The 14,200-nt window shown below is 40.3% G+C and overlaps 1 protein-coding gene across 1 annotated transcript in view; it reads right to left on the bottom strand.

Annotated features, from left to right (window-relative positions):
- The window catches only part of LOC105561455 (trichohyalin), a 92,825-nt gene extending 86,310 nt beyond the window's left edge, over window positions 1-6,515 (bottom strand). The window contains exon 1 of the mRNA XM_012011450.1: window positions 6,148-6,515. Coding sequence (XP_011866840.1) covers window positions 6,148-6,192 — 45 coding nt within the window. The 5' untranslated portion in view covers window positions 6,193-6,515. The remainder of the gene's footprint in view (window positions 1-6,147) is intronic.
- Window positions 6,516-14,200: the final 7,685 nt, after the last annotated feature.

Genomic DNA, 14,200 nt, shown 5'->3' with positions numbered 1-14,200 from the left:
TATAACTTATTTAGGTGAATAGATTTCTTCTTAGGCTTCTAAACTTAGTTTCAATGATACTATGCTGTTCTCCGATTTAGTCTAAATAGTGGGACGCTTTCGATCTGTATGCATAAGTCTTATAATTTGTGTATTACACAAACGTTTTCATGAATTGACAGTTCTAGATGCAAAAAGTGCAAAAAGTGCAGAATCAATGAAATGCTCCGTACTGCATCTTTAGATAAATTCAAGACGGTCTTGAACTGACTATGAATACCGGCCATAAATAGAGAAAGTCCTCTACTATAAGATAGGTTTCTAATATGAAATAGCAGGTTTTAACACCTAACTTCAATCACAAGCCTTTTTTCGCAACGATTACACAATATAACAATGAATTTCTCACTAAACAGATTTCGCTCCAAGAGCAATAAATTCATACTGGAATCGACTGATGGTGCCCATTAATTTAACAGACACCTTACTATCCCATATTAGGACCTTATCTCATAATAGGATGCTTTCCTCTATTTTTCTACGCAAAAAATTTAGTACAATTTACGTAGCTTCTTTTAATTTTTTACGTACAGATACACTGTATACACATACATAAAAGGAAAAAACGTTTGTGACTTTATGGGGAAAAATATGCACACAAAACGAAAAACATATCTAATAACATAAATAAATAAAGGAATAACATTATAGATAGATGATAAACAAAGCTCTCCAAATATCATTTTATTAAAACCTCTCATTGCGTTTTTATTTATCCGCGTTCGATTCAAACACGCTATTAATAATGTATGAAAAAATTTACGACACGACGCTAAAATAATATTAAAAGCGATTGGAATGACCGCGCCGGATTTTCCTTTTCCCGAATCGGTCGTAAAATTTCGAATATTTTTTTCGCGACGAGGTCGAAACGTTAAAACACAAATAATTTCATAGTAAATTGCCGAATTTGTTCCCCATATGAATACCGCGCAATTGCGTGGATTTACGGCGCGCTCGTTGATCGATCGGCTATTTCTCTCGCCTCTTTTTTTTTCTGCTTTGTCTGCGTCGACTCGAATTATGTACGACGCTCGTTGTCATAATATTTATCGCAAATCAAAAGTTATCGTATCTAAGCATTCGCCGTAAATCTGGGAAGTTGCAACAACGCTGAGATAAATCAAACTCGAGGAAGACATTTTGTAAAAACGTTGTTACGGTCGATGAACCTCGTCGTTGCCCGGCTTGATTAATGCAAGAAATATTTAAATCGCGCACCCATTCTCCGATTACGTTAATGTATAATGCATACTTCGAGGTAAACTACGGCCATTCCTTAATAAATCGCGATACTCGCAAAGCGCTGTAAATTCCTCGAAATTAAAGAGTCATTTCCATAATCGCGTAAGAGAGCCCCTTAATGTATATTCTAATCATTTTTATAACTTATAAGGTAATTTACATTTTATAATGTAAAGTAAATCCAGGAGAGAGGGGCCCGCTTTTTAAGAATTGCCATATTTTTGTTATTTATGGCAATACTGGGACAGAAAGATAGCATAATATTCCACATTTACCAAATAAATAATAGTATAAATGTGAATGATACATAAACATATTTACTGATAATTTGTTGACAAATTTCTTGATAAACAACAAAATTTATTAATCTCTATCTAACCCATATCACACTGGGTTAGATCAATCATGCTATGTGAAAAAGAATTCGCGAACAGCACAAACCTGCCGGAAATAATTCTACAAAAGTCTACAAAAAAAATGAAATATAACAGCCAGAATCTAAGAACTTCTACGTAAATTTAAAAAGCGTTATAAAAATCAACATAAAAATGCTAGAATTGGAACAATTTTGTTAATTTTTTTAATACTCTACAAGTAAGCAAATGTTTTGATTCTTTAAGATTTTGTTGTTTCTCAAATTTTTAAAACTAGCAAAGTTTTGTACTAATTTTTGCAAAATTGTACATTTTCATGAAATACTACTTGCAATAATTTCTTGATTTGTTTCTCTCGGCGTTCCCTCGGCGAAAATGATCGAACGGTCAAAATATAGTCATAAGAAAGTTAAATTATGTTCCAAAAGCGTGGAATGATAGCATTTTGACCTTCTAGAAATGACTACTTTTTTATGTCAGCTTGACTTTTAAATATCTTTTTGTTCTGTAATACTTGGGGAGGACCGGACTATCATGACGCTACTGTTTGGAAGTCACTACTACTACGACACACTATTAACTGCATGATTTAGGAGCGGTTGTTCCCACCTCCTGGTAATATTAAATTCTATGTCTTTGTTTTTCCTTCAAATTAAACAAAAATAGACGTATAAGTTAAGTACTAGCTTACCAAGAGGTTGGAAAAATCGGCCCTCACACGTTTTACACGAGACGCTAATGCACATTATAATATTATCAGATAACGTGCGTATTATTATAACTACAATAAAACTCTCATAATTTTTATCACAATAAATCATGTCTTTCTTTTTCTGCATATTATAATATTATTATTGTTATGTAAATTTATCCTAAGAAAAAGTATACATATATTAACCTATTATTATATAAACCTTATTTCACATTTCGACCATGTTCTTCCTTTGGAACGTCGCTCCGCCAATCATAAATCAAACGGAACGACAGAAAGAGAGACGCAAATCACTTTATTAAAAAAAGGGGGAGAAAAGAAGCAAAGGAAACGCAGATATCAGCGATCGCGCGCCGCTTATTGCGCCGAATAGCGCCATATTGCGACATGCTAATGAATTTTTTCCTCCGACGGCAGGAGCGAAAAAAACAAGATTAATTCACCGCGGGTGCTTCCTCGTCGAGTTCCCCTCTACGAGGAGAAAAGATATATATATGTATATATATATTAAAAATTAATCCTCTCAGCCGTTAAGGACTCCGAGTTTACTCGGGGACGACAAGTGGTCGTAATGAACGCCCTAATGAACACGCATAACGAGCACGACCTCGTTAAGCCACGTGGACTGGCCGATCGTTAACACGTATCCTCCTTTTTAACTGATTCCTAGGGCCCAGGGAAAAGGAGAGGGCCTCATGTAAGGCAGACATTTCGTGGAAATGGAGCGAAAGATATTTCGTCCCTCGACGCTTTCCAAGCCGAGTGATTTCGCGATCCAATGATCAAAATATCGACGCGGAGATACGCGAGAAATTCTGCGGGGAGGGTTCCTGCAGGACGGCCGCTCACGGAAATGTGTAAACGAAGTTTCTAAATCTTCCTGGCGGAACTTTTTCGCGGAATTGCGCGCCGAGGGAGAAGTGCAATGTTATAAACAGATAGAAACCAGAATGGAACGATCGCTAATGCTAATTAAGTCGCTGCATAAGTTTCAATCGTATCATATCTTGTCAAAATTGATTCAGAATATGTCGAGGAGTTCATCTCCGCAGGGGACGCCTCGTATTTTAACATGGCACGTCTTGTATTTGAGGTTTCGTCAAATATTTAGTACTTTATTTCGTGTACTTTCCATGCCAAGTTCATAATAACCGCTGTATGCCTAAGGCGGGTACGTATGTGCGATGAAATTAATCCGTCCATTATTGATTTTGCAAAATTAATTAATTATACATGTACAGAGTGATTACTAAGTTGGTACAAAAAATATAGGGGATATACCTTGGTTCATTTTATGAAGAAAATATTTCTAAACATACGTAAAACCTAAAGTGTCGAGGAAAAAGATAAAAATTTCGAAAATCTAAGAAAACGTTGAGAGATATTTTAATCACGTTTGGTGTGCACGTTGTATTAAGAATCACTTTCCAGTACCGATAAAACACTTTTACGTCCACCAGAAGTGTGTGTGTGGCTAATCATATTAAGTTTCTTTACTCAAACCAGTAGCTGATATTTAAAAAAAACACAAGAGGCAGCACCCAGAAAAAAGATTTAGTTAGGTTAAACAAATGGCATACGTTGAAATCACATTTCTTTCAATCTGCTAAATTTTTATTGTACTAAGACATTTGCTAGATTTGAAGAAATAGATATGAATTCTCTTAGAAATTCCGGTCTCGATCAAATCAAATTTTGGTTAAGGTAAAGAAATTTCTTTGAAATTAAATTAAAATCATTTCTTTGAAATTAAATAAAAGTCTAGTAAGGTCAAAACTCAAACAAATTTTTGGATACACCCCCTAGTTCTCAGAATGTCTCATCGGTATTGTCCTATGTTATGGTATTGACCAAGAAATGAGACAACGACATTCTCAACTGAGACAACGACGTACTTAATAGCGTACCCTCTGTACCGAAAACCGATGGCACGCGCAAGAGGGAGTGCGTGTAGATCGGAAGCCAATTAATATCCACGCAGGGGCGCGCACCCCCTGCCCCCCCCTCCCTCTCGCTCCCCCCGGTACACCTGGCTTGAATAACCCTGCTGAAACATAACTGCGCACAGCGTGATATACTCGCGCCACGGGGCTCGCTTGTCAGCGACGGGACCCCATAAACTCCCAGCCGCGCGATAACGGGGTTAACCGGCGGTTACCTCGTTATTTCGATGCGATCTCCGGGAGATCGTAACGAGGCGTCGTTCGGCCACCGTAGCCGGATACCGTTTGCGATAATTATCGCCGGACATTCTAAGGCGGGATTACGGAGCTAATCGCGTGAACGATCCCCCCCAAAAATGTGCAATTTATCGGGCAAGGCTTTCGAGTGCCCTGGGGAAAAAAAAGACAGTTAGCAAACCCACTTTGGGGCCCACAATTAGTAATCGAATTATTTGGATTGTTCGTAACTGTAATCTTTTACGAATTTTACCCCGCGTAACTAAAAATCGCAATTAGCCATTCTATCTGTATCCAAGATTTTTAAGTAATACTAATCAATTCTCTCAATTAGTTCTGTCTATATTCAGTAGCGCAAAGATAATTTTCACTTAAGAGGCACTGACCGAAATGTTAAATTGCTTAACTACAAAAAAAAATCGGTCAAAATTTTTCCCAGAGTGTTACGAACAATCCAAATAGTTCGATTACTAATTGCGGGCCCCAAAATGAGTTGCTAACTGTCTTCTTTGTTCCCAGAGTGAAGTAGTAAAATTTCGAGAGAGTCAATCGTCCTTTCGACTCTTACGCGTCCTCGCGCAACGTAAACGCACTTTCATTCCTCGATGATCGGAGAATTGCGCTTATTTCAACTACTTTCTCTAATTCAACGTGAGATTTGCATTTTCCTTGCCAATCCGGGCATAACCGTTCAATAATTGAGAGTATGTGCGCTTGTTAGACATCTGTTAGACAGCTCTTGACCTTTTTGAGAAAATTGTCTACCGCACGACTTCGTAACAGGCAGAAGTGAAGACGGATTGACTTTCGTTCTTTATTAATAACGCTTGACCACGTCTAAAGATTCTCGTCAATTACGATAATTAGAAATATTTGTCTTTCCTTCCAATTGATTAATTTTGTACATTTTTCAACTTGATAATTTCTTTCGTTTTTATCTCAAGACAAAGTAAGCAGAGGCATATACTAATTTTTATACTGGTGACTACAAGCATGGTTTTTGGTGGACATCTCAAACCAAATTCACGCCATCAAGCGTGCACTGAAAAAAATTTCTGGTTGAATATGGACGAATCAGATAATTCCTTTAGGATTTACCAGAATTCCTTTAGGATTTACCAGAATTCCTGTAATCCTACAGAAATTCTGGTAAATCCTAAAGGAATTCTGGTAAATCCTAAAGGAATTATCTGATTCGTCCATATTCAACCAGAAATTTTTTTTCAGTGTGGATTAATAAATTTATATTATATATCTTTATAACATTGACTCGTTATATTTGTACGTTTTAACTTTCAGTTTAATTTCATGCTCTGACTATTGCTCGGTCATTTGCCACTGTGCCTTCGCATATCTATGTTGACGCAATGATTTGTAAATTTAAAACAATTGGTTAAAAACTTTTCCTCTCGTAATTCTTTCAACAATGTGTCGTTGAACACGGCCCAGTTACGTGGAAACGTACAATTTTTGTGTTGACCGATAAGCTTGAAATTTTGGGAACCTAGTGATATCTTCGAAGAGTTCGTGAGCCGCTCATTCACATAGCAAGTGCGCTCAATCGATCTGCGATAAGTGGAAAGAATTCGCCACTTACCTTGTAAATCTCGTCGACGAGCCTGGTGAGTTCCTCGGTCTCCATGATAAAAACTCTACTTGTCCCGGCTTCACGAGATGCTCATATTTTCCCGTCCTCCCAAGACCGGATCTCACGTGGCCGTCCCGCTTTTCCCGTGCTCGATCGCGACGCACGCTCGATATTATCGCGTTCTCCCGATCTGAAAGGAAAAAAGAACGGCAAGGATTAGACGGTCACGTAATTCTGCGGATGTTCACTAAAATAAACATAGCGTACAAGTCGATTCGATAAAACAATCTTAGGAATCTCTCTTGAAAGTCGATCGTTTCTTACCCCGATGGTAATGAAATAACGGCAAACAATAGTTTCGCGATATGTAATAATATTAATAATAATACAATTTTATTTTAATTTGGTCAACATTTAATTGTTCGACTAATTGCTAGACTCTTCCGCGGAAAACAATGCTGTTAAATTAGAAAAAAAAATAAAGCTGCCTGAATTAAACGTCACGGGCTGCCACAAGCATAAATAATTCACTCAATTGTACTTGCTATGGATTTAAATTTTAAGCGACAACTATCTCATACTTTTCATTTATTAATGCCGATGTTGTTCCAACGATTTTATTTCAATTACACAGATGTTAAAATAATTAAGTATCTAATTTGTATAAATATCCATTTTAGTTGGCACAATTTAATGATATCATTACTTTTGTAGAGAAGATACTTTTGTAGATAAGATAAAATGTTTTTTTTTCTAATAAAATATATCCAAATAATTAAATTATATAATTCTTGATTGGATGACACTAATACTTGGCGTCTTCTTTTATCTTTTTTTTAAGGTTTCATTGACACAGATCTTGTTGATACAACTTTTTTCCCCGCGTTCTTGCCATACTTTTACATTTTCTAAAAACCACGATTGAACTCCAGAGATTCGGCACTTTTTAAACTGTAAACTGCTTGTTGTGTTAAAATTCAAGCTAAATGTTCTGACTCGTTGCCGAGGATGTCAAGTTAGGTCAAAACGCTCGACATTCCATACGTATTTATGAATTGATATGAATGAATGGAAAAAAATTTTGAACGAAATTACTTTTGAAGTTAATCAACATCTTGCTTCAGTTGGACGTTAATTAGTAATAACTATAATGATATTCAAACTACTCCGCCGCGTCTTAAATTGGATGAACGTTCGATAACGCGCAGATCCGGGATGTGGTGAATTGAAAAATACGCAAATCCGTGAATTCTCTCGCGGGTCTTCGACCTCGCTGGCATTTCTCTCCGCGTATCCACCCAGCTATTTATCTATTACTATGTTTTTATGATAATGATCACTAATAGAAAAGCGCATTCCTCGCTCGATTGTGACCGGTCGGCTGGAATCTCGAAACGCTGCTTAGGCTAAGCGCAAGCTAGGTATATTACTCATACATGGAACGGGAGAGGTCACGTTTCCCAAGTACTTTCATTCCGCAAGGACACCCGGTATGCGCGAGCGGCCACGGGAGAGCCGCATAACTCCGCCGCTTTTATCTCTCTCGATGCGGATCTACTGGCCGCGTGTTAAAGTTGTTCACGGATCGGCGATCGAGGAACGCGCTCGCGCGCGCTGGATCTTTCGTTAACCGCGTACAAAAGTATAATTATAAAAGTTTCACGCACCAATAGACTCGCGGCAATTATTTCTCTTCTATGTAAGCTGCGTAAAGAGAAATCACGTAAAGCGCACGAATATTCCGTTCCTTAAAAGCGTTGCTGTGGCGATAACTCGATAACGCATTACTTTACGCGCCTGTCACTGACAGAAATAGACGGTTCTTCGCTCGACGGACTGCCTGAAAAATCGGGAGAAGAGAAAAAAATATCCCCGAGCTCTATTGTGATGTATTAAGAGAAATTGGCGCGTGCACGCGTATAATTTGTTACGCTCCCGCCGGATTCGCGTGTATTTTAGCAAGGCGCGCGGACGCCGAGGGTAAAACGCCGCGCGAATAATTGCGATTGCACGCGACGTTGACGTTACGATTACGCGTACGAGCGGCGATTGTGGGGGTGTCACGTGTGAGACACGAAAGAGTGAACCGGCGAAACTGCAAACGAAATATCAATCGCTGCGACTCCGCGGGCGTATGTAACATAATAGACCGATTAATAATAAAGCGGCTGCTCGACTCACCGTGCCCGGCCGGGCGTGCTTAATTAATAAATTGACGTTTCATAAATTAATCCACGCGACTCCGAATTCACAAAGTTCACCGGGCTGTTTAAACTTTATCAATAATCCCGACGGCCCGAGTAATTTGTCAGCGTGTTGCACGTTATTTTTCACGTTTTATATTAAATTGGTATCGATAGAGAAAGAGAGAGAGAGAGAGAGAGAGAGAGAGAGAGAGAGAGAGAGAGAGAGAGAGAAAAAGAGAAACAGAGAGACGGGGAAGAAGGAGAGCGAGGAGGGAGTATCTTCAAAGTCTACGTAATCGAGGGATACGTAATTTTTAATTAAATTTCGCCGGATAAATTCCGAAAAAATAAAGAGCGGACAAAAGTCCCTGGAACGCTGGCGCGGTGTTCCAGGCCACCGAAATTATCAATCCATTCGAAATGCGTAATCAAACGATATCGTTCGATTCGATCAACGAAATGTTGCGAGTTACGGCGGGGCGCGCGTTCGATCGATTTAAATCGCGTCGATCGATACGGCGGCGCGGGCGGTTCGATCGCGATCTCAGTGCGGCGCGGAAGATTCGATTAAACGATGAAAGCGCCGCAAAATTCAACGCGGCCTATCGAAAACGCGTGCTCCGCTCTCGCTCTCTCTCCTCCCCTCCTCCCCCCTCTCTCTCTCCCTCTCTCGCCCGCGAATTCGCTCGTTCGCGAATTTTGCCGACGCAACTTCGCAAACGCTCACTCACCCCGAAAGCTTTCAAGCGAATTAAATTCTCTCGAATCGTTTACGATAAAATGTTTCCCTTTAATCTCTCTAATCACCGACGCGCTCTGCAAACTTTCGCGAATTTAACAGGCGGACGTGACTAGGGACGCTTTAAAATATCGATACCCTACGCTAGCGCTCGATTGCCAATATCAAGGTATCGCCGCCGCCCGATATAGTTCTTGGCGACGAAGATTTTCAATGAGCGAGGGTAAAGCGGATAAATAAATAACCGTAATAAGTGCACTCGACCGTTATATACCAATAACGCGAGTAATGGAAGCGCCTTATACGGTCATGCTGGATCTTAATATTTTTTTGCATACACGTCTTTCTTCCTGGCCGAGGTAATATTTTTCGCGATAAAGTCTTTACAGTTCGTTTATAAAAAACACTTATTTAGCATTACTACTCAAATTGATTATCAATTTAATTAGGTACAGTGATGGACGGAGAGATTGCGGCACTTTTTTTTAGTGAGTTTAAAATGTTTCGGACCGTAAACTCAAATCTAAATACTCATTCCTAAACTCATAAAAAAAAGTGTCGCAACCTTGTTCGGTCCATCACCGTACACTATTTCGACCGTAGATCAAAAGTTATCGTAGTTTGCTGCGTTGAAAACAAAATAATGTTATTAATTGTAAGAGATCCAGCATGACCGCATAAGGCCTTTCTATTGTTTGTGCTAATCGCAATTAAATTAGGTTGGTAAAGCGTATGACATGTATAATACATACACACGTACAATTACCACTAGCTTATTAAATTATACATATTTATTAAAACGGGTAATAATAACGAAATTAATTAATAACGTGTAAAATAATATGTTAGTATCATGGGCGCCAACGCTCTACTACTGTACGTGCAGGTAGTGCGTGCGTATATTAGTTATAAATTACATTAATTTAATAATTAATGCTGTTAATTATAAACACACCGGTAGAAAGTCAAACAGATTAATGGATAAATACACGCCTGTTAAATATGAATACTCTCGACGATAATCATTGTTTGTCGAAATCGCGTTCGGAGCCGACCAGCTCGAATAACGCGCTATCAATCACGCGCATCGGTGCATCGAACTTGCGCCGCGTTACTTTCTTCGTTACGAGATCGGTATTGTTACATCACTGCCGTGAATATGTTTATTAGAGCGGTCGACAACCCGTAACCCTCTCACGCCTCTTTCATTCTCACCTCCTCCTCCTCCACCGGGAATTTAATTCCGCTTTCTCCGGGCTGACTTATCGAAACATTTGCATAAACTATGCGCGCTATAAACGGAAGCGTAAACAGTGCCGAGGAGTAATTGATTAAGGAATACGTAGCATACAGCTAATCAGATCGGTTAGCTAATCTTTAATATCCTAATCAATAACAATGACATTGTCATATTTCTAATAACAAGGCGACCGTCGTACATAAATAATCTGTTATTTAAAATATTTGACGTTATTCTTTTTGAAAATATTTCAGCCATTGCGAATTTGACATAAAATTGTCAAGTATATAAATACTTAAAAATAATATAAGTTTTACATATATATATATAATTTATCTATTATATTATACTTATATGGATTTTAAATTATGTATTAATATACTGGATAATTCCGATAATAAAATTAAGTAAATAAAGATAACATCCATATTTAATGATTAAAAAGATAAAAAGTGATCTCACTCTCCCTGATCTGATTTTCTATCTACTCCTGAATCGACCATTCCCCCAGCGTTTATTACGTCCGTTCCTCGAAAAGGATTTTTTGCCTCACTTTACGGATCAGCGATTCTGAAACTTATTGGTCCGCGGTGTTAAAGACAAAAAGGAAAGGAATGTAAAAGAGCGGACAGATCCATACACGTCGGTATTAACATAACGCCCGTACAACGCGCGCCTACGCCTGCGTGCCGCAGGTGTAACCGGGGAGTTCCTGCCTGCAGGACATCGGGACCGTTCTACAACCGTTACGACAGAGCCGGGCAGAGCGGCATTCCTCGGCAGTCGCGATTTCAATGCGATCCCGTGAATGAAACCTCTCGACCGAGGGCGTCCTGGCAATTTCGCGAAAATTTGCGGAGCTCGCATCGAGAAAGGCAATCGCCCACTCAGAAAGGATTCCCGATGACAAGACAAAATCATTCCTGACATATTTCAACTTATCGCAACCTCATTTAGTAAAACATAAAACAATATTGAGATTAATACCGATAATCCGTATTCTCCTCTCTCCAATTAAATACACGATTGACTTACTGTATCGAAATAATATACAAATTTTTATATTCTTGCATTTAGACTAAGAAATGTAAAAATGCTCTGTAACGCTGCATCCCTATAAGCTATGCAGCACTGTAGAGCAAGGGTGAAAGAGCGAAGAGTGAAAAGAAGAAAGAGCTAAAGAGCTGCAGAGCTGATAGAGCGAAATTCTCTTTATAGAAGACAGGAATCTTCTCTCGATGTGCTATAACGCACCAACATTGTTTTATTCTAAATTTAAGAATCTTCCATTTAACATCGCACACTTCCGCCGATGAAGAAGTCATGAAAACCGTTTCCAATTTTATCGAAAACAGCTTTACAGTAGAACGGATTAGTAAAGAAACAATATGGTCCTCCACGTTTTTCCTGCTTAAAAAAAAGTGCAGATTTTGTTAAATAAAATTATAATTTTTTTCAAAATCAGGAAAAACGCGGAGAATCGCTTTGTTCCTCTATTAATAAGACGTCGACTGTAAGAATTTCAAATCATTTTGTAGAACCGTTTTCGAGAAAAGTTGAAAGCGGCTCTGGTGATTTCTTTATCGGCGGAGGCGTATGATCGTCTATTTCTTTCTCAATAATAAATATAATTGTCACCATACAATTCTGTTTTATAATAGAGATTAAAATTATATTATAATAGCTTGGATCCGGGAATCTTTTCTGCGGAAACGAGCCCGAGGACTCTTCGCTGACGAATAGAAACGATCGAGGATACGTTTCGCGATCTTTTCGCGTCAAAAATTTTATCGCGTACCGCGATTCTCGTTTCTCCCTTCGTTGTTGACCGCCGAGCTATCTGGACGTTTAAAACTCGCGGGCCCACGGGGAAAATCGCCAGGATATATTGTCCTTCCAGTACACATATCTCGCACACAGGCATATTAATGATGATAACGCGCGTGCAATATCGGGAGCGAGTTTATTAGCGACGCGGTATTTTTCCTTCTTTTTTTTCAAGGCCAGCGAAACCGGGGAGGGAAGCTTATAGAACTAGTTCTATAAACGGGATTCCACGAGCTGTAAATTGGCGCGAAAAAAGCGCACACGCACCTCTAAAGCAGCCGTTTTATCTCTTTCTTTTCTCCGCGAACTAAAACATCCTTGCCTTTCAAAGCCCCCCCACCCTCCCCCCTCCGCCAGCCGCCCGCCCCTCCCGCTTGTGCTCTTCCTGTTCCCATTCGCTTCCTCTCTTACATCGTAGCTTTAATTATCGCCTCAAAGGGCGGGGCCCTTTTGCTTTATTTATCCATCGATGACGGTCCCTTATCCCGCACCGTCAAAGAAATCCTCAGGGACGTTAATTAACCTTCGAACGCAAAAAAAGCGGGACTGCAAAAACGAATATGGGTGCGCCCATATTCATTGCAATAATGAAAGGAAGGAAACTATTCTTTAACCCCTTTCACTGCTCGCCGTGCCGTTTTGCCCCCCCGACAAAGTACCTCGGCGGTTTCCATTTCAGGAAGACACGTAACCACAATATGCAGCTCGTTTTCGCGCATCAATATAACTTATGAATTAATTTCCGAACGTCAATAAATTCAGCGTATAACGCGTTAATTTCGATCACGCGGTGTTGAGTTCATCTCGTTAAAGGAATTAAAAATGAATAAAAGGTAATAAAAAAAGATTCGCGGATTCGGAGAACTTTTATGAATCAACAATCCACGAGCTTCGCGGCAAGACAAATGCCGGGCGTTTTGAGATAACGTCAGCCGCTACATTTCGGTTAGTTGATCTTCAATATAACCAGCCGTTTACGTTTCGGCTCGTGTCTTTCGTGCCTTTAAATGTCGGTTGAACTCGGGATATACCTCGTGAAAATTGTAGCAGTGGAGAACGGCTCTGGAGTCGCGCGAACATATCGCAAACGAAGATGGAACATATGGCGCGTGTCGGGGATGGCGACGGGGGCGGGAGGGTCCAGGGGAAAGAAATTTGCGCCCTGACGGAAATCACGCGCAGTAAAGAGTTAACAACGAATTACGAGCTGCAGCGGACCCTCGGCCTCGACTCGTGAATTATCTGCACGGGACATAAATTCCGATTTGCCGCTGACATTCGGTACCGTTCAATACTCGCGCTTATACACATTTATCCCTTTTCCTCTCTTTTCTTCTTTCTTTCTTTCTTTTTTTACAACGCTCCGATAATGGCGAAATGGGCCAGCCATTTTGCGCGTTCGACTTTAAGAGACGCGATGAAATAGAAGAGGGCGCGGTAGGAGGGGGCGGGAGAAAAGGGAAGGAACGAGGTGGAAAATCCGAGGGAAGAGCGTCCCATCGGCGACGCGGAATCGCTCGCGGATGATTTCCGTCGATGAAATATTCATAATTTAATATGTCCCTTCTCCAGCCTTCCCTCTCTTTTTCCCTCTTGTTCGGGCAGGACGGTCGTCGCGCGCGAGATGAAATATTCATCCTCGAGATGACGATGACGTCGGTCCGAGAAAACGCGCGCCGCGATCCGTCATCGATTTCCCCGCGGACACAATCCGCGAGCGGAATCCTCGCGCTGCGACCCGCGCGCGGTTTCGCGACTCTCTCCCGGTCTCTCCCAGCCTTTTAATCCTTCTGCTCGATCTGCGAGCCGACCTGCCGTTTTCTGTTTCAATCGGGGGTTCCTCGCAAATGGAATTCCCCTGTGCATTACACGATCTCTCGCCCCCCCCCCTCGCTTCCCCCTTCCTTTCGCGTTTTAATTCTACAACTCCTCTTACGCTTAAGGAAATGACGAGCAAGTTTCTCGATATCCGGGCGAATCCATCTCCGACGCATTTTTCCGTGCAATTTACATTTTGCGCAATTTTCGATTCCCCGGAAATATGCATTTCCGTATTTCCGTGCTCGTTAG

The sequence above is a fragment of the Vollenhovia emeryi genome, unplaced genomic scaffold (genome assembly GCF_000949405.1).
Source record: "Vollenhovia emeryi isolate VEMERY1.0 unplaced genomic scaffold, V.emery_V1.0 DF939207.1, whole genome shotgun sequence".
Lineage (NCBI taxonomy): Eukaryota > Metazoa > Arthropoda > Insecta > Hymenoptera > Formicidae > Vollenhovia > Vollenhovia emeryi.
Note: the sequence above shows the minus strand (reverse complement) of the source record. Positions and strands in the feature narration are given on the sequence as shown.